We start from the raw sequence: 19,186 nt of genomic DNA, 5'->3' as shown, positions 1-19,186 counted from the left end.
AGTCCCTGATTGGTCAAATTAGGCTCTCCTCGCTGGGTTTGATGGCATTCTCGGACAGTCTGGAACCTAAAAGGGCGTGCAGGGCCGAGGATACGGTGGAGGCTGCGACTCCCGGATGAAGGGCCTGGTGCTACCCAGCCCACAGCGTCCTCGGCCAGACCGTCGGGCTGCTGTCTGTGGTGCTGAAGTCTCAGTCGAAAGCGACTCTGCCCTAGTGAGAACATTTCCTCCCGCCTGATAGCCGTCCCGACGTAAACGTGCCCTTGAGCCCGCGCACCAAAGGAGGCTGCACCAACCGCTATTGCCTAAGAGAGAAGCCAGATTACCCCTAGCTGAGAAGAAGCGTGACTCCACAGGCAGGCCAATCCCGAGCCTGGAAAGTCAGGACATTTATACAACAGATCCACCCACCCAAAATTTATGGCGTCTGAGAAGGCCCGGTGGTTTCCCGGAACAGCAGGACGCCAGTGGGTTTGGCCTGGAATTCTAAGCCCCAAACTTCTTCACCCCCCCCCTTGGATAAGTGCTGAGTGCCCTTGCACTGTGTTGGGGGGAGTGCCAGTCCCCACCTTTCTAACGAACCTTTTGAACCTAGCCTACTCAAAAGCCGCAGGGTCCCAGTTCCTTCTGCAGGCAGATGAGAGGCCCTGCCACCCCCACCTTTTTCCACCGGTCTTGGGAGCCTACACCTGCTGCCCCCAAATCTGGGGACCTGGTCTCTGCTTATAGAAATCTTGGTTCCTCGTCCCTTTCCAGTCTTCTTGGTGGACAGCAACTCCGGAAGTTCGTCCAATCAGGCCACCGATATCTCCTCACTCTCTTCGCTCTAAGAGATCAGGGTGTTGGACCCAGGAGGGGAGCCGTCCCTGTCTTTCCGGCAGAAAGCCCGCCCAAGAAGGGGCGGCAATGCAGGAAGCAGGGTCCACGGGGGCAAAGGGGCCCGAATCTGGCAACCCGAGCCCCCAGGGCGTGCTTTCTGGGGGTGCGGAGTCCCAGCCAGCGCGTGCTCGCTTCCACCTGCCGCGCCGTCGGGCGCCGGGAGGAGGCGGGGCTTAGCTGCCGCAGCCAATAAGCGACGCCGGCTCTGGCAGCTGCTCCTATAAAGGGCTGGGGGCGGCGGCGGCGCGGCCCAGAGCGCGGAGCGCGCAGCGCGGGCTGGAGGGTGGGAGGGAGGGCGGGCGAGGGGAGAGGACTGAGCATCCAGGACCGGACAAGCCCGGCCGAGGGGCGGCCGCGAAAGGCAGAGCGCCGCGATCTCTGTCAGGAAGCGCAACCTCCCCGGGCCCCGCGGGGCCGCGCAGGGGGCGTTCTCAATCCCGCGCCCGCTCCCTCTTTCCATCCCCTGCCGCCCGCAGGCCACCCCGGGGCCCGGCTATCCGCGCGCGCGTCCTCGGGCTCGGGCCCGTCCCCGGCCCTCGAGGGAGCCGCCGCCTTCATCTACACCTCTGCAGCGGCCGCGCCAGAGGCCGGCCGGGCAGGACCCCGGCGTGAGCATCGAGCGCCCCCCAAGGAGTGCACGACCCCCGGAGCCGCCCTCAACACGGACCGCGCCCGCCGGGCACACAAGAATGGTCACTGTAGGTATTCCCTTGTCGCTGAGATGGAACCTGGTTGGGGAGCGGTTAGGCACAGGCTCCGCGGAGATGGCGGGGGGGGGTGGGGTGGGGGGGTAGGACCAGGCCTAGCTAGGCCCCGGTGGGGGGGTAGGACCGAGCCTCGGGGCCTGAGAGTGGGCTGGGCCGCACCCAGAGTGCTGGGGGCGCATAGAGGCTGGCCTGAGAGGCCTTAGGGAGCCGAACTCTGGTTCGGGGAGGCGTCCTATGGCGCCCTGGGGGCGGGATAGCCCCCCTCCAGCAGGCCTGATGGGGGAGGGGCCGCAGCAGCGGAGGATGCCTTCTCCATCCAGGCCTGGACCCCGCAGGCCGCCCAGGCAAACGCAGGGCCCCAATCACTGGTGCTGGGCCAGGACAAGGCGGCAAGCCGTCCCCGAGAACCCCGGGAAAGCGGGTGGCGTCGGATCCGCTCCCCGGGCCCTGACCGCGCCCGGGGAGCCGGGCGTCTCGTCCTCGAGCCCGTCGACCTTGCGGCAAGCGGGGAGGGGAGAGGAGGGGGCGCGCCCGGAGGCCCCGCGGGCCCGCCGCCGCTGTTGCCGCGTCCCTTTGTTTCTCGGAGCTTCTTAGCGGGCCGTAGCCTCGCGCGGGCGCCTCAGGCTTCGGGAAGGGGGAGGGGAGAGGAGGGCCCGCGGTGGGGGGGGGGGGTGCTTCCTGACTCCTGGGCCCCCGCCCCACGGGGGATGGGGTAAGGAGCTCAGGGATGTCTCCTAGGCCAGGTCCAGGCGCCCCACCCCGCCAAGGCTCTGGGCCTCGGGGTGACCTTGAGAGCACCCGCCCGCCCGCCCGCGCCGCTCGCCCCACTCCCGGTGCTTTCAGCAACCACTGAGCTGGTCAGCTCCCGAGCCCGCGGACACGCCCGGCCACGCCCTGTATAACCACGCCCATGCCCCGCCCATCTGGACCCCGCCCCCTGGGGCCCCCAGGGCCCGGCCTCGCCCGAGCCCTCGGATTTCCACTCGGCAACCCGGGCGTATCCCGGGGGCGGGGCTGGCCAGTCCTAGCCCCACCCCGGCTCCACCCCCGCCCCCGCCGCGCGACTCCGCTCCCCGCGCCGCCGCGCGTCCTTTGTCTGGTCCCAGCGCCCAGACCTCCTTCTTCCGTACTTACTGTCTTTCCGGTCTGTGTGTGTGTGTGTGTCTCTGTGCACTGTGTCTCTTTCTGGGCCTTTTCTTGGAGTCGTGGCGAGCACAGTGGGTGGAGGGATGCTCAACACTCCCTCCCTGCGTGGGACCCTGGGACCCGCCCACCTGGCTCGGAGAAAGGAGGCCGGAGAGGCCCTACTTCCCTGCTGTGTGACCTTAGGCAGGCTCCCTCCCCTCTCTGGGCCTCAGGCTGCTAACCCAGGGGCAGGAACGTGAGTGCAGCCTCCTGACGACCCCCAGAACCCCCACAGCAGTCCAGCATCCATTCCTCTGATCTGTTCCTTCATTTAAAAGAGGGAAACTGATGCACAAAGGGGCGAGGGTGTGGTCAGAGGTCACACAAGGGCCTTGAAGCCCTGGAAGGCCTGGTTACTCCCCTGGAGGGCACTCAGGCAGAGGTCCACCATAGGGACAGGCTGGGAGGAAGTGAGGGGATAAATTGAGACCGTGAGGGGGAGAAGGGCCCAGAAGGGGGAGGCCTAGTTAGCACCACGTGGTAGCCCAGCCTTACCATGCATAGCCACTCAATGCCCTATTGTGGCCAGTACCCAGGCATCTATCACTGTGACTGGGGCCAAAGGGGTCAGTCACAGGAGGGTCTACAGAGCAAGTGACCTCTGGTGTGTTCCCTGCAAAATCCATATGTCGTGTGTGTGCAATGGTGCGAAAGAGTTGAAGAAAGAATGGCAGAGAGAAGGCGGGGAGACAGATGGGTTCAGAGGGGAGAGAAGGACAGAGAAGCAGGGAAAAGAGGAAGAGAGAAACAGAAAGAGAGAGAGATCCAGAGGAAGAACTGGAGAGTCTGGGAGGGAAGGTTCCATTGCTCCCAGTTGGTCTCTGCCTCACCGTCTTGGGTCTACCTTCCTCCCCTCTGACTTCACTCCTCCACTCCTGACCTGGGACAGCCCTCCAAGGTCCCTGTGATCCGTGAGTCATCCCAGGCCACGCATTTGCTGTGGGCTGGGGCCGGGCGGGTGTGGTCTCCACCAATCCGATCCCTATTAGCGGCTCAGCCGGCTGAGCTGCAGAGGAAACGCGACACTGATCCTGCTAAGCTCTGGCACAGATGGGAAGGAGATGGGGTGCTGGGAAGATTAGTAGGCTGGGTCTCAAGATCCCAATTACCTTTTAACCCCATCCAAGTTGAGGACATTTGGAGTGCCTCTGTAGGCTCTTGGATAATCAGATCAGTAGTCAGACTTCATCACTACCTCCACCGCCGGTCACTCCCAGGCAAATCACAGGTCCCTCTGACCCTCAGTTTCTCCATCTGAGAAATGGAGAAGATGATCTCCAGCTTTCAGTGTGGTTGTGGGAAGTCAGTGAAACCTTTGCACCTGCACAGTGCCTGGCACATAGTAGGGGTTCCAAAGCTGGAACCTGCTGTGTCCTGAAACAGTGTTTTGTGTACTGCTAATTATGGGGCAGGGGGGCTCTCCTGTAGCAGATATCACCAACCAGTCACAGAACTCTAGTTTTCCGAGCCCAGAAGGGAATTCAGAATCCATCTTTGTGCGTGGGGAACCTCGGTGCCGTATCTTTAGTGGAGGGACCAAGGCCCAGAGAGGCAGTGTGAATGTTAGAGGATACACGGTGAGGAGGTTGGAGCCAGAAGCCAGCACATGGTGGCACCCAGTAAATGTTTGTTGAATTGAATGGGTATACTCAGCCAACAGAGTGGGTTTAAATGTAGTGATGCCTGGGCTAGGTGTAGAGTAGGGGCTCAGTTTCACTTTGCTGTTATTTTTTACTATTATTGGCTTTTTTTCTTAGTAAAGTAGGCTCTGATGTCCAAGCTCCGGATTTGAATTCTTGATCCACCATTTGCATGCTATCCAGCCTTGTGTAAATCCCTACCCCTGCATTGAGGTTCAGTTTCCTCTTCTGGTAAATGAAGAAAAGAGTCCCATAATGTTCAGTGTTGGAAGAATTGCCCGGAAATTTTCACATAAAGGATTTTGTCTGGCACACAGCAGGGCCTTGATACATGGCCATCGGTAAAGTATTAACCTTATGAAACTGGATACAGATCTGTAGCATGCATTCTCGCTTTATGGCAGTTGCCTGTGGCAGACATTGTTAATCAACCCAGTGTGTATTCCTGCTCAGTCTGGATGAGGTTTCAGAATAACTCTCCCGGAAGCCCCCGGACAGCCAACTGGAGATGCGGGGGAGTTGAACCTCCGTGCCATCCCTTAATAAGAATACATGGAAAGGAAACAGAGGCTCAAAGAAGAGCTAAGATCATCCCTGAGGACACATACCTATAAGGTGGCAGAGCTCCCCCATGCATTGGTCACTGTCATTAAAAACAGCTCTGAAGTCCAACATAGCCAGGTTTGAAATCGAATTCCCCACTGATATCACTCAACGTCTCTGAGCTCGGTTGCCTCCCTTATAAAATGGAGAATGTGTTGCTATCTCTAAAGATGATTGGGAGCAATAAGTGAAATGATGCCTGGAAGCACACAGAAGATGTCAATGGGGCAGGACCAGTATTAATAGCAGGTATTACGAGGCAGGGATGGCAGACATGACAAGCTGCTTCCTCTGATCGTGCCCATGGCAGACCTGATCCCAGAATGCATTCCAGCTGCACCCACGTGTGGCTTTAGATCCTTCCCTGGGGTCACTATGCCAATAGCTCGGAGTTTGCAGCAAAGCAGAGCAGAGGCCCAGAAGCATTATGGAGCCTACCCGAGGACACACAGCTGAGAAATGTTAGAGCTAGCACTATTCTTCCGTCGGCAGTGGAAGTTGAAAATATGGACTCTGTATCAGAAAATCTCCTGTGCAAATCCATTTTGCTGTTTATAAGCTGCGTGAGCTTTAGTAATTTTTAAAACATTGCTGAACTTCACTTTCCTCATCTGTCTTAGTCAGCTCAGGCTGCTCTAACAAAATACTGTAAACTGGGGGGCTTAAACAACATTTATTTCTCATAAATCTTCTTCTGGAGGCTGGGAAGTCCAAGATCAAGGTGCCATCTGAGTTGGTTCCTAGTAAGGACTTGCTCCCTGCTTTGCAGATGGACATCTTCTTGCTGTGTCCTCACATGGTGGAGAGAGAGATCATCTCTCTCCTGTCCCCCCCCCCCTTTTTCTTAAGATTTTATTTATTTGAGAGAGAGAGAGAACGAGCTGGGGGGAGAGGCAGAGGAAGAGGGAGAAGCAAGGAGCCCAATGTGGGGCTCCATCCCAGGACCCTGGGACCATGACCTCCGAGCCTAAGGCAGACACTTAACTGACTGAGCCACTCAGGCGCCCCTCTCTTGTCCCTTTTTGTAAGGACATGGATCCCATTCATGAAGGCTCCATCCTCATGACCTAATTACGTCCCAAAGGCTCCACATCCAAATACCATCACATTGGGGATTAAGTTTTCAACATATGAATTTGAGGGGACACAGGCATCCAGTTCATAACATCTGTTAAGCAGGGGAAATTAAGCTCTCTTTTCAGGGTGGTTGTGAATAAGAAGAAGAAAAAAAAAAACAACATTGCATGTAGTGGGTTTTGCACTGTGCCTGGCACACTCTCCAGCATTTGGGAACAAGTATGGTATTGAACTTTGGGTCAGGGCTGGCTGAGATGAAGTGTACTTGCTGACTCTTTCTAATTCTGTAGCCTCAAAGACATTACTAATCAATCACAGTGATCTCTCCTCTGAAACTGAATATGGCTTCTAATCCTTCCTAATTCATCCCTTTCGGAAAACCCTACCAATCAATTTGATTTTTCAAGTGAGGGCAACCCATCTGCCAACCATGACACTGAAGAATACCTAAGGAAATGCTGGCTACTTTACCTTCCCAGGCCCATGACAGATAATCCCAGCACTGTTTCCTGCTGAGCCCAGATGGGGCTTTAAAATTCTTCTCTGTGTAGTCCTTATACATAAAATAGATGTAGAATATATTTGAAAATTGCTAAGGAAGTAGATCTTAGAAGTTCTCATCACAGGAAAAAAATTATAACTATATTTGATGATGGTTGTCAACTAGACTTATTGTGGAGATAATTTTGCAATATATACAAATATTGAGTCCTGAAGCTAATGTAATATTACATGTCAATTATTAAAAAACGGATATAGGAAAAAAACGTTAAATAAAATTCAACATCCATTCTTTAAAAAAAAATCTTGTTAGGATACTAAGAATAAAATTAAACATTCATAAGTGAAAACCCACAGCAAAAATCAAATTTAGCTGTGAAATGTTTTAAAACATTTCCTTTAACATCATGAATAAAAAAGCCACTATCACACTGTATCCCTTGCAATAAGACAAGAAAAATAAATAACAGGTATAGATTGGAGATAAAGAAATAAAACTGTCATTATTTGCTGGTGTTATTATGTTATACATTTAAATAGCTCAGGGGCACCTAGCTGGCTCCATCAGTAGAGCATGCAACTCTTGATCTCAGGATTGTGAGTTGAACCCCACATTTGGTGTAGAGATTACTTAAACATAAAATATATTTTTAAAGATTTTATTTATTTTTATTGTTATTGTTATTTTTTAAAGATTCTATTCATTTATTGGAGAGAGAGAGTACAAGCAGGGGGAGGGCAGAGGGAGAGGGAGAAGCAGACTCCCCGCCGAGCAGGGAGCCCCAATGTGGGGCTCGATCCCAGGACCCTGGGACCATGACCCAAGCTGAAGGCAGACACTTAACCAACTGAACCACCCAGGTGCCCTTATTTTTTATTCGAGAGAGAGAGAGCGCATGCTGGGGGAGAGGCAGAGGGAGAAGCATACTCCCCGCTGAGCAGGGTGTAGGATGCAGGGCTCGATCCCAGAACCCCAGGATCATGACCTGAGCCAAGGGCAGATGCTTAACCAACTGAGCCACCCAGGTGCCCCTTAAAAATAAAATCTTTAAAAAAAATAATAGGGGTTCCTGGGTGGCTCAGTGGGATGGGTATCTGCCTCCTGATTTCAGCTCAGGTTGTGATCTCAGGATTATGGGATCGAGCCCCACATCAGGCTCAGTGCTGGGTTGGGGGGGAGTCTGCTTGAGATTCTCTCTCTTCCTCTTCCTCTGCCCCTCTTTTCTCTCCCTCTCAAATAAATACATTTTTTAAAAATAATAAAAAATAGCTCAGTGGAAAAACTGAGGGGGGTGTAAATGCCTAGTGGGAAAATTATGCACAAAGCAAAAGAAATGTTAACACATTTGGGATAGGAATTCCCTTTGGTGGGAGAAGGGCAGTACATGGTCAGGGAGGAGCTTATGAGGACTTCAAAGCTAATAAAAAATATTACATTTCTTATTCTGAAGACAAAAGTGTTCATCTTATTATTCTAGAAATTCACAGACTGATTTTAGACAAACAGGCAAACATAGCAAACAGACGTACATGGCATCTATATATGGAATTTTTCACAGTAAAATCACACATAAGGTGCTTGCTTGATGCTGAAGGAGTGGAAGGGATTATTAGAATAATACTTGTCCTCTCTCCATGTTTAAGCCCATGTCAGACATGGCTAATCCATCACCACTGAGCCCCCCCTCGCTCCTACTGATGCCTGTGTAGGGACTGGGCCGTGAGCAGGTGTGGCCTGTTGTCTCCAGCAGATACTCGGGGCCATGGAGTCTCAGGTGGCGGGGGGCCCGGCCGGCCCGGCCCTGCCCAACGGGCCACTCCTTGGTACAAACGGAGCCACTGATGACAGCAAGACCAACCTCATCGTCAACTACCTGCCCCAGAACATGACCCAGGACGAGTTCAAGAGTCTCTTCGGCAGCATTGGTGACATCGAATCCTGCAAGTTGGTTCGGGATAAGATCACAGGTGTGTCTGTTGGCAGTTGGGGAGGGAGGGGACAGAGGTGGTAGTCCCAGGAGTATAGGTGTGACGGGGGCAGGTAGCACCCTGGGGGATCTGAGGTGTGATGGGGAGACAGGTGTGACCCCTGGTAGGGTATCTCAGGAGTGATGGGGGGCAGGCAGGACTCTGGGGGATCTGAGGTGTCCTGGGGACAAGGTAGTACTCTCAGGGAACAGTAAGGTGGGGCTCTTGATTCTCATAACCTTGAGTGATGGCAGGCAGCCTCTCAGGACTGGGTCTGGGAGGACACTGGTAGGTCTGGGGAGGTCATCATCCTGGTCCTGCCCACAGGGCAGAGCCTCGGTTATGGGTTTGTGAACTACTCTGATCCCAACGATGCAGACAAAGCCATCAACACCCTCAACGGCCTCAAACTGCAGACGAAGACCATCAAGGTTAGTGCTTTCATTTCCCTCTGCTGCCCATCCCCCATGACTGCCCATCTGCAACTGTCCCCAGTCCCCCTTATTACCGCCCTCTTGGACTGCCCCCTTCATGGCCACTCAACCCCTACAGCCACCCACCCTTCCCACACACCCTTTTCCCCACTGCCACCTATCCTTCTCCATGGCTCATCCCCTGAGTGGTTCAAACTCTCCCCCAAGAGTTCCTAGCTGGGCACCCAGGGCCCAGTGGCTCTGCCTCTCTGAAACTCAGTTTCCTTATTTGTCAGTGAGAATATCAGCTCCTCATTCTCTGGTGGCTAAGGGAGGTAGCCATGCCTTTGGCAGTAGAAGAGTGACCAGGGTCTGGTGGGCAGTCCCCCTTGCCTTTGTCATGGAAATGGGGGAGGGGTGGGGGCCCATCTGCCATCTGGAGCCTAATTAGGGTCTGGGAGGGCGGGATTAGGGGTGAGCCCTCCCCCACCTTTGTGCAACGCCCCTCCCCCCATGACCTCCCCTCTAAGCAGCTGCAGCTGGGACTCTGCTAGCCCAGATTCCCTGGGGGGGGGATCGCCATGGAAACCCCCCTCTCTAGGTTTGCCTGGGGGTGTCTGGACTCCGCCCCACAAATCTGCTCTGGAACCTTGGGGGAGGCTGAGCTAGGGGTGCCCATCTGGCCCCCGTTCTCTCTGGGAACAGAGGTGCAGGAATCTCTTCCTCTTCCCATTGTGCGTTGTTGGGGAAGATGAGGTCATGACCTAACGGGTCCCTCCATGGCCAACTAGACTCAGAAGCCCTGGGACATGAGAGTGACAAATCCAGAGGGCCACTGTATGCATGCCATGCAGTGTGTATGTGTGTGTGTGTGTGTGTGTGTGTGTGTGTGTGTGTGTGTGTGTGTGTGTGTGGTACCTGCGCTGTGAGCCATCGTGTTTGTGGGACTCCGTGACTGTGTGTCTGTCGTCACATGAGTCTGGCTCTTACAGACTTGGGGTGTGTCACTATGTGCCTGCGGGACGCGGTGTTTATTGCACCGGTGCTTTGTGACACACTGTGACCTGGTGGGGCTGTGTGGGTGGGTCTACCTGCGCCCAATTCGGGATGGGGGCTTGTGCAGTGGTGACAGGTGTGTGGTTCTGCGACTCTTACTGTAATTATCCAAGACCCCCAGGGCCTCTGGGAATGTCTTCAAAGCCTTGAGTCACCCTTTGGCTGGTGTAGGCACCAGGCTGTGCAAGACGGTGGCACGGGGCGGCCTCATGGGCCTCATGGCTGTGTGTGCGTGTCTGTGTGTCTGTGTGTCTGCCTGGGCGGCACCGTCGTATGGTCGGTCCCGACTGGGTGCTCTGGCAGACCTTGCCCACGTCATGTCCCGGTGAGGGGGTGTGGCCGAGCCCACACCCAGCTGAGGGACCTGGGTCAGCCCCCATCTTGGGGGGGGCTGGGAAAGACCCCCAAAGACCTATTTGGTGCCTCAAATGACCCCTGATTACCCCAAACGCCCACCCAGGAGCTGAGGCTTGTTTTCCCCTCACCCCTAACTCTGATTCATCAACAAGCCCTCACCCCTCAAAACTCACAGCCCCGTGGGACAGAGTGGAAACCATGGAGTACGTGGCTGTGATTTTGAATTAATATTACCCGGGAAGAAGAGCAGCTGCTGTGTTTGTGTTTGTTTCCTTGGAGGACCCCAGGTGTGCACAATTGCATGAATTAGGACCCCTCTACCTCCAGCCCAGGAGTGCCCTCACCCTGAGCCACCCCTCGCCCTAGGTACTCCTTTTGTTAGTTTTTTAACTAGTGTTTCTAATGAAGTGCTCTGCCGCCACCACTCACCACAGCAAACAAAAGGCAGACCTTTGACAATGACCCTTATCTACCCAGAGGTTAATTTAGAAGGATACTGAAAATAGACAGCAGCAGAAATGAGTGGAAAGAGAAGCTCGTGCCCCCCAGTACCCCCACCAGCTATAGGTCAACCTGTTAACATCTGGGGGCAGCCCCTCCAGACTGTGTTTCCAGGACACGGATAAGCACACAATGAGATGGGGTCACACAACCGGGTGCTCTGTAAATGGACTTTTCTTTCCCCCAGTTTACAATACTCACCACTGTTTCTGGGAAATAAATATACACGTCCACCATTTTTTAAACAGCTGCAGAGAGTTTCATTGTTGGGCTGGACCGTAATTAATGACACAAATCCAATGATCGTACTGAAACGTGGCTAATTCACCACTGAGAGAAGTGCTTGGAGAGAGTTGAGGGTGGGGGGTGGGTAGGGGCAGGGAACCAAATTCAGTTGGAAGAGGACAGGGAGGACATTTCAGTTGAGACTAGAAGAAGAAAGGAGGGGAAGGGTGTTCCAGGTTGAGGGGAACAGCCGGAACAAAGGTCCTGAGGCTGGGGTGTGCCTGGTGTGTTTGGGGAACACGGAGGAGACTGGTGTGGCTGAAACAGAGCAGTTCTGGGCAGAGAGGAGGGTGAGGGGATGGGGTGATGGGCACGTTGTGCAGGGCCTTGTGGGCTGTGAGAAGGACTTTTCCTCCGGGGAAGGTGAGAGCCACAGAAGGTTCTGAGGAAAGGAAGGATGTGCCCTGACTCAGTTGCTCACAGGCGCCCTCTGGCAGCCATGGAGGAAAGAGCCTGGGGAGGTTAGGGTGGGAGTGGGGTTGCTGTACTGGTCTGGGTGAGCAAGGGTGGCAGGTGGGCCAGGATGCAGCAGTGGAAGTGGGGGAAAGTGTGTGGATTCCAGGTAATGAGGAAGGATCGATGGTGGATTAGATGTGGGTGTGAAAGATGGGCATCGGGGACAACGGAGGCTGGGGACCGGAGCACCCAGGAGGCCGAAGCTACTGTTACTGAACGGGAGCAAGCTGAGGGACGGTTGGGAGCTGGATGCAGCCTCACTGAGTGTGATCCCCTGTGAGACCTCGGGGGGCGTCCAGAGGCAGGTTTCGCACAGGTATGCTGCCTGGGGTTCAGGCCCACACTGGGGACAGACATTTGGGAGTCATCAGCATCAAGCTGGCAGCTAAAGACCTAAGTGACCCTGAGGGCCCCAGTGTGGTCAGAAAGAGAAGGGCCAGAGTCCCGAGCTCACTTTCCAAAGGAGCGGGAAATGTCATGTTGACGGAATGTATGGTGTGAGAGCAGGAGCTAGGGACTCGAGGTCCTCAAGGTGACATCTGTCCCCTGGGGCCCAGCGACAGGTTTCCCTCACCTCTTTATGTAGGCCGGGCCACATTATCGGCCACAGCCGTGTCCCCTCCCTCAAGCCCTGGCCAGCGCCACCCATGGAGACTACTTGAGAGATATTTATTGAGTGAACAGATGAGGCATTTCTGCCGCTCGCTGGTGGTCAGGATGTGGCCTCACTCTCCCCATCTGTGAAACGGGTCTTCCCCTCACCTCTGTCCACCTGCCCGTCCCCCCCAGGTGTCCTATGCCCGACCCAGTTCTGCATCCATCCGAGATGCTAACCTGTATGTCAGTGGACTCCCCAAGACCATGAGCCAGAAAGAAATGGAGCAACTCTTCTCCCAGTACGGCCGCATCATCACTTCTCGCATCCTGGTGGACCAGGTCACAGGTCAGGCTGCTGGGGACGATTAACTTGGCAGGGCCCTGGGCAAAGGCATGGAGGTGGGACCAAAATGGAGATGGCGGGGAGAGAAACGGGTAAGGGGGTCACGGGACGGGGCAGGGTCCTCATGACGCCCTCACTCCCTGGCAGGCGTCTCTCGGGGTGTGGGATTCATCCGCTTCGACAAGAGGATTGAGGCTGAGGAGGCCATCAAAGGACTGAATGGGCAGAAGCCACTGGGCGCGGCGGAGCCCATCACCGTCAAGTTCGCCAACAACCCGAGTCAGAAGACTGGGCAGGCCCTGCTCACTCACCTCTACCAGTCGTCAGCCCGGCGCTACGCAGGCCCCCTGCACCATCAGACACAGCGCTTCCGGTAAACCCCCTGCCACCCCGCCCCCAGGCACCCTAGACCCCACCCCCATGCTGGGGGCCCAAGCCTGCAGCCACCCTCTCTGAACCCCATTCCTGCAGGGCAGAAGGACACTGGGAAGGTGTCCACACGCTGGGGCCACTGAGGGCAGCAAAGGGGAAATGTGTGAGTCAGTCAGATGCTGAGGCCAAGCCCTTGTACACAGCAGGCACTCAACGTATGCAGGGCACTATGAGTGGCACTATCCGTGTTAAGAGTTTTATTTATGTTTTGTAAAGATCTATTAGAGAGAGAGAGGAAGAGAGTGCAAGCCAGGAGTGGGGAGGGGCAGAGGGAGAAGGAGAAGCAGACTCCCAGCTGAGCAGGGAACTCAATGCAGGGGGTCGATCCCAGGACTCCGGGATCACGACCTGAGCCAAAGGCAGATGCTTAACCGACTGAGCCACGCAGGAGCCCTCGGTGTTAAGAATTTTAGAGTCAAAAAACAAAAAAAGTATTTTACGGTCACCTGATTGGGCCCCCCCCCCCCCTTGGGGATGGGCCTCCTGCGCTGTGTGCCTCCAGGTATCTATACTCATGAGAACGGAGCTTGTCTTGCCTGTATTTTACGAACAGGGACCCTGAGGCACTTGCCCAGACTAGACACTGCCCCAAAGAGACTTGAACCTCCCCTTCCAGGGACCTGAGCCCCACAGGGTGGGGGCAGGCGAGTGGGGCTGGGCAGGGCAGGACACGGGTGCAGGCCAGGCAGCGGCAGGGCAGGCGAGAGGCAGTGCCCGAGGGAGCACGGTTCCGTGCCAGGCGGTGTCCAGCCGGGCGGGGAGCAGGCGGGTGGGGGCAGGGCCGGGCTGCTGGCCTGCTGGGTGGGGGCGGGGAGGGCAGTCAGGCGGGGCCCGGCCAGCGTCACAGCTGGGGGTGTGCCCGGAGGCCACGGGTGACCACCCTTTTTGCTTCCACAGGCTGGATAATTTGCTCAACATGGCGTACGGAGTCAAGAGGTAACAGTGCCCCCGCCCCGCTGCCCCCAGCCCCCCACTGCCCCTCCTTGGACTTTTGCCCCAGTGCGTCTCTCCCCCGCCCCCCCCCCCCACTGGGACAGCCCGCTTAGCTGCGTCTGCCCCCTGTCTGGCGTCTGCGAGTAGCGTGTCCATTAAGAGAGGGGCTGTGGAACCTAGTAAATGCCTAGGAAGAGCTACTATGGAATTTGGGCCTGGGAGGGCCTGTCCAGGGCGCTTTCCAGCCCAGGGAAGGGGTCACAGACATGGGTCTGGTCATGGCCATGCCCCCGGGTTCCCACACTAAGTCTGCGTTCCATCTGCCACTGTCTTTGCTGAGGGTCACAGAATACCCCCTTTCAGCCCCTAGTCTGGGATGGATCTTGAGGGCCGCACGACGTTGTCCACATCCCTGACCCTGGGAGGGTTCCCTGTGTTTACTGCATCGAGAGCCGTTGAGCACACACTGAGTGCCGGGTGCTGGGCTCGGGGCTGGGGACCCAACGTGGCTCAGCCAGACTTGGTCTCTCATGGAGTCGAAATGACATTGAGCACAGTGCTTGGCACGTAGTGAGCGCTCAATAAAAGGTAGCCGCTCTTGTGATTATTGTTACTGTTATTCATTATCTCAGTCTAGTGGGGAAGGAGACAGGAACAGCGAACAGGGCTGTGAAGGGGGAAGGGGTGACGGGGACCCTGGTGAGACCTCTGACATGACCTAGTGCCAGTGAGCAAGCCGTTCCTCCCCACTGGGGCTCCCCCTGAGCTGAGTGAGGCCTGGGAAGGTAGGGAGGCAGTGAGGAACGAGGGTGGAGCCAATCCTGTTCATTCACTCGGTCCCTCCGTCAGTCAGTCAACAAACTTTCCCCGCTGCGGCAGCGGCGCTCGGGGGCTGTTCTGAGCTGGGGTACCGCAGGGAGCAAACCTTGCAGGGAAAGGGGAGTGGATCCTAAATACACAATCCGAGCAGGAAAAAACTGGTAAGGGGCAGAGGAAGGCAGCGGACTGCATTATCATGGAGGGTGGTGCTTCCCCAGCTGCACTCCCCGCCTGGTGGGCATCTAGCCGAGGAGGGGTGGCAGGGTGGGGGTGGTGGGGGGAAAGTGTGCCAAGAGAGGGGCAGTTGGTCAGGAGTGGGGAAGGGGCCAGGCTCCCGTAGGCTCAGGGGTCAGGGGATCAGGGTGTAGATGGGGGCTCCAGGCAGGGCTTGTGGGGGAGGGCCTGACCTTCAGGGCAGGTCGGAAGTCAGGCCAGGGCTACAGGGGGGGATGGAGATTCAGGTGGCGTCAGAGGCAGAGGTCATGAGGCCATGGCACGGTCAGGACAACGCAGGGGTCACGGCACGGCCGGTGTCAGGGGTCCCAGGGGCTCAGGGGTGTGCCGGGGGTCAGGGCAGAGCCCGCGTGACCCCCAAAGTAGTCCCCTGTCGCTCATCGCCAGGTTCTCCCCCATCGCCATCGATGGCATGAGCGGCCTCGCGGGCGTGGGCCTGTCGGGGGGCGCGGCGGGCGCCGGCTGGTGTATCTTCGTGTACAACCTGTCGCCCGAGGCGGACGAGAGTGTGCTGTGGCAGCTGTTCGGGCCCTTCGGGGCGGTCACCAACGTCAAGGTCATCCGCGACTTCACCACCAACAAGTGCAAGGGCTTTGGCTTCGTCACGATGACCAACTACGACGAAGCGGCCATGGCCATCGCCAGCCTCAATGGCTACCGCCTGGGCGAGCGCGTGCTGCAGGTGTCCTTCAAGACCAGCAAACAGCACAAGGCCTGAGCCGCCGCCGCCGCCCGCCCTCCCCACCCTCCCCGGGCAGCAGAGAGAGAGAGAAAGAGAGAGAGAGGGGCCCCGAGAGAGACAGCGCAGGCAGACCACCGACGGCACGAGGGCCCCGCGTCCCTGCGGAAGCCACAGGGTGAGCACTCGGGGTGGGAGAGTCTGCAGGGAATGGGGGGTGCCTGGGGGTCCCCCACCCCGTCCTCCTGCCCCCACCCCAGGCTGGGCTGTTCACTCTCTCGTCTTGGTTTTGTTCATGGCGATGGTTTTTGTTTCTTTTTTCGGCTAAAAAGAAAGCAGAGATGTGCCCCCACCCCACCTTCAACCACCCTCCACGGGATGGCTTTGTGGGGACGCTGGGGGTGCCCTCCCAGACCCCCTTGCCCAGGCCTCCCCAACACCTAGATGAGCCTGAGGGGAGGGGGAACAGGTTTAAAAATCCCCAAAACGAAACGGAGGAGGGGTGTGGGCATCCCTGGCCCAGAGCCCCTGGATGGAGTGTGAGGAGCAGGGGGAGGGGCTGGAAACAGAAACAAAATGAAAAAAAAGGGGGGGGGTGGGAGGGGAAGAAAAACTCTATTTTTGTAAAAAGGGAAAAAAGACCTCGTGGAGAATTTTTACTGGGGATTCTTGAACTTGAAAAAAAAACACAAAAAAGACAAAAAAAAAAAGAAAATATTTTGGCAGGTTATGTTTACCAACTGGGGCAGGGGCAGGGAGCAGGACTTGGGGGCCGGGGGTCCACGGGGCCACATAGAGAAACACAGCCACGCGAAGACACGCGGGGGCATGTGTGCACGCGTGCGTACACACACACACACACACACATACACACACACACACCCCACAGGGACACACAGAAGCACTGACAGACCCAGAGACATGCCCCGGACACCTTCAGGAGCTCGTGGGCCAGACCCAGACATGCAGACACACACGTGGATAATCACAGGAGACCGAAGCAGGGGGGCTAGCAAATGTGGCCACGGGCAAACACCGATGTGGGCAGATGCGGCCGCAGGTGGATGCAGAATGCGAACATTTCCACGTGGACATGTGAAAGCAGAGACAGATATTCATTTGGACACAAATCTATAGACACCCAGTCATAAAGAAGCAGAGAGACAACACCCAGGAGACACCGACATGCCCATAGCATCCCTTAGGCCCAGGCGAGAGGTGGTAGCCCAGACCCTGGCCCAGTCCACTTCCTCCAGCTAGGCCGCCCGGGTCTCCTCCGGACGCGTGGCCCCACTCAGCCCGGCCCCAGGTTCTCTGCAAAACTCTCTCCTGGCTCATCAGTGGTCCCTGCCGCCCACGAACACAGGTGTGCACACACAGCATCCATGCATCCAAACACACGATACCTCGTTTCACTTTTGGCGTCATGGTGGGCTGGAGGCAGCCCCCCCCCAACACTTGAGGCCAAAGGACCCCCCTGTCCCCGGGGCTGAACCTCCCTGGGCCCAGGCCCTGGCCCAGAGGCTGAGAGGGGAGGCTGGGCCCTGAGCCTTCCCCCTCCCCCAAGGCCTCCCCAGCAGGAAGTACCCGCTGTTCCCTCCAGCCCCCCCCCCCCCCGCCCCGGGGTGGATGGGCCCAGGGGCCCAGCCCCGAATTCCTTCTCCCCCCACTTGTCACCCCTTTTCAGTTTGTTGGGTTTTTCTGTCTTTCCAAACTCCTGAGGGCCGTGGATGCAGCCCCCATCCTGAGCCCCAGCCCCGGCTTCTGTCTGGAAAGTCCAGACACTTTCCATTCCCCTAGTTTTCATTCTTTGTAAAAAAAAAAAAAAGAAAAAAAAAAGAAAAAAAAAGAAAAAGAAAGAAAAAATTCCAACAGAAGCCGAAGGCCGGAGCCCCTGGGAGCCCTCGCAGCCCCCCACCCCCCGCAGCGGGCCCAGTCGGAACTGAGAATTACAAACCCCGAGTTCAGCTTCAGTCGCCCTTCCTCCGGTGTCCCTGCGTTTGGTGTCCGGCCATGGCCCCATCTGACTGCCCAGCTCTCTCTCCCCCACCCCTCCCGGTGTTTGTTAGTAAACGTCTGTGGAGCTTCTGCTGCAAGGAACAAAAAGAAAAAAAAAAATCAAAAAAGTGACAAAAAAACACAAACAGAAGAGAAAAAAGCAACAAAAAAAGGAAGAAAAAAAAACACACAGAAGAGATTCAAAAAAAAAGGAAAAAAAAAAAAGACATAAACTGGCACCAGTTAACTTTCTTGTACTTTTTTGCCGAATTTAGCTTCTTGTAGTTTTAACTTATTGCTATGTTAACTATTTATTCTCCTTGTTGCCCTGTAAGGACATTTGTGTATATTTCTGTTACTTCATCCAGTTTGCAAGTTTAAAGGAACCACGATGTTCTCTTTGTTTCTTTAAGTTTTGCTGAGACGTGGTTATGCCTAATTTATTTATAAAAGGGGAAATGGAATCATTAAAGTAATAATAATTATTAATAACAGTAATGGTAGCCGAGCGGCGCCCGGGGGGCGTGTGCTCTGTGGGGCGGTCCCCGCGGCCAGCGACGTCCGGGGTCTTAATGGGATTCTTTTTGCTCGTCTTGAGAATTTTTTCAGTCCTATTTAGCTGGTGAAAAACCCTAGCTTGTTCTTGATACACGAACCTATTTATTCTTGTGGTTTTTGAGTCCTTCCCAACCTCCCAGCTCCCCTCCAGCAGGGCAGGCACCCCCAGCGGGTCCACCCCTCTCCCTCTGCTGTGTCTTGGGGCTCTCTCCCCTCCGCCCTCCGAGCGCAGGGACACGTGGGCACACGTGGGCAGCGTGCAGGAGGCGTCTGTGAGCAATAAGGGCTGGGTCTGTCCCCTACCCTGGGGCAGCCGGGCTCTGCAGAGGGGGCACCTCCCCACACACACCCTCCCCCCCACTGAGGCCTAGGCCCCTGACACCCCCAAGTCTGGGAGGGGACTCCTTTTTCTAAAACACAGAACTCAGCCCAGCCAGGCCCCATCCCCAGAGGCCATCCCCTCACCCCAGGGGCCGGTGGGGGGGGCGGGCCTGGGGTCTTCCACATCCCTGGGGGTCAGGGGCAGGGCCCGTGGGATGGGGGCTCAGCCCCTCCAGCCCTCCCTTCATCCTGTTATTTATTCAGAAGGTTTCAAATCACGACAGAGTCCATGTTGGAGGTGATAAAGAACTGTAAAAAAAAAAAGAAAAAAGACAAAAAAAAAAAAAGAAAGAAAAAGACAAAAAAAATCACAAAAACCCAAAACCCAACAGGAACACTTTGCGTTGCGTTTAGACTATTTATTACCGGGATTACAGGCCTGGCCGCGGTAACAGACTTTTACATGGAATTGTTTAATTATTTGTACTTTTCATGCCAGAAAATAAAAGTTCAGAATCTTATGGTCTCAGCTGTCTGTGCCGGCAGGTGGGGAGCTTCGGGAGTGTGTCATTGGCCCGAGCTGTGTGGCCACACCTAGGCTGCTGTCCCTCGCCGGGCCTGGCTCTCACCTGGAGCCCCGGGGC

At 56.1% G+C, this 19,186-nt stretch overlaps 1 protein-coding gene across 4 annotated transcripts; it reads left to right on the top strand.

The window, feature by feature from the left end:
* Positions 1-1,190: 1,190 nt before the first annotated feature.
* Positions 1,191-19,063, top strand: ELAVL3 (ELAV like RNA binding protein 3). Of its 4 annotated transcripts, none has more exons than XM_027587089.2 (7): positions 1,191-1,577; positions 8,344-8,560; positions 8,888-8,991; positions 12,418-12,571; positions 12,716-12,941; positions 13,898-13,936; positions 15,353-19,063. In XM_027587089.2, the coding sequence occupies exons 1-7, from the start codon at positions 1,569-1,571 to the stop codon at positions 15,702-15,704; spliced, it is 1,101 nt and encodes a 366-aa protein (XP_027442890.1). In that variant the 5' UTR covers positions 1,191-1,568; the 3' UTR covers positions 15,705-19,063. The 4 variants fall into 4 exon arrangements, with proteins under 4 accessions (XP_027442890.1, XP_027442891.1, XP_027442889.1 ...); XM_027587090.2 differs by having other exon boundaries at positions 8,341-8,560; positions 15,374-19,063; XM_027587088.2 differs by having other exon boundaries at positions 8,341-8,560.
* Positions 19,064-19,186: the final 123 nt, after the last annotated feature.

The sequence above is a fragment of the Zalophus californianus genome, chromosome 1 (genome assembly GCF_009762305.2).
Source record: "Zalophus californianus isolate mZalCal1 chromosome 1, mZalCal1.pri.v2, whole genome shotgun sequence".
Taxonomy (NCBI): Eukaryota; Metazoa; Chordata; class Mammalia; order Carnivora; family Otariidae; genus Zalophus; species Zalophus californianus.
This window is presented reverse-complemented; position numbering and strand designations above follow the sequence as displayed.

What these genes read in the sequence shown, in the direction of transcription:
- ELAVL3 (XM_027587088.2), top strand. An exon ending in GGTTCGGGATAAGATCACAG is followed by an intron (nt 8,561 to 8,887) that starts GTGTGTCTGTTG and finishes TCCTGCCCACAG; the next exon opens with GGCAGAGCCTCGGTTATGGG. An exon ending in TGCAGACGAAGACCATCAAG is followed by an intron (nt 8,992 to 12,417) that starts GTTAGTGCTTTC and finishes CGTCCCCCCCAG; the next exon opens with GTGTCCTATGCCCGACCCAG.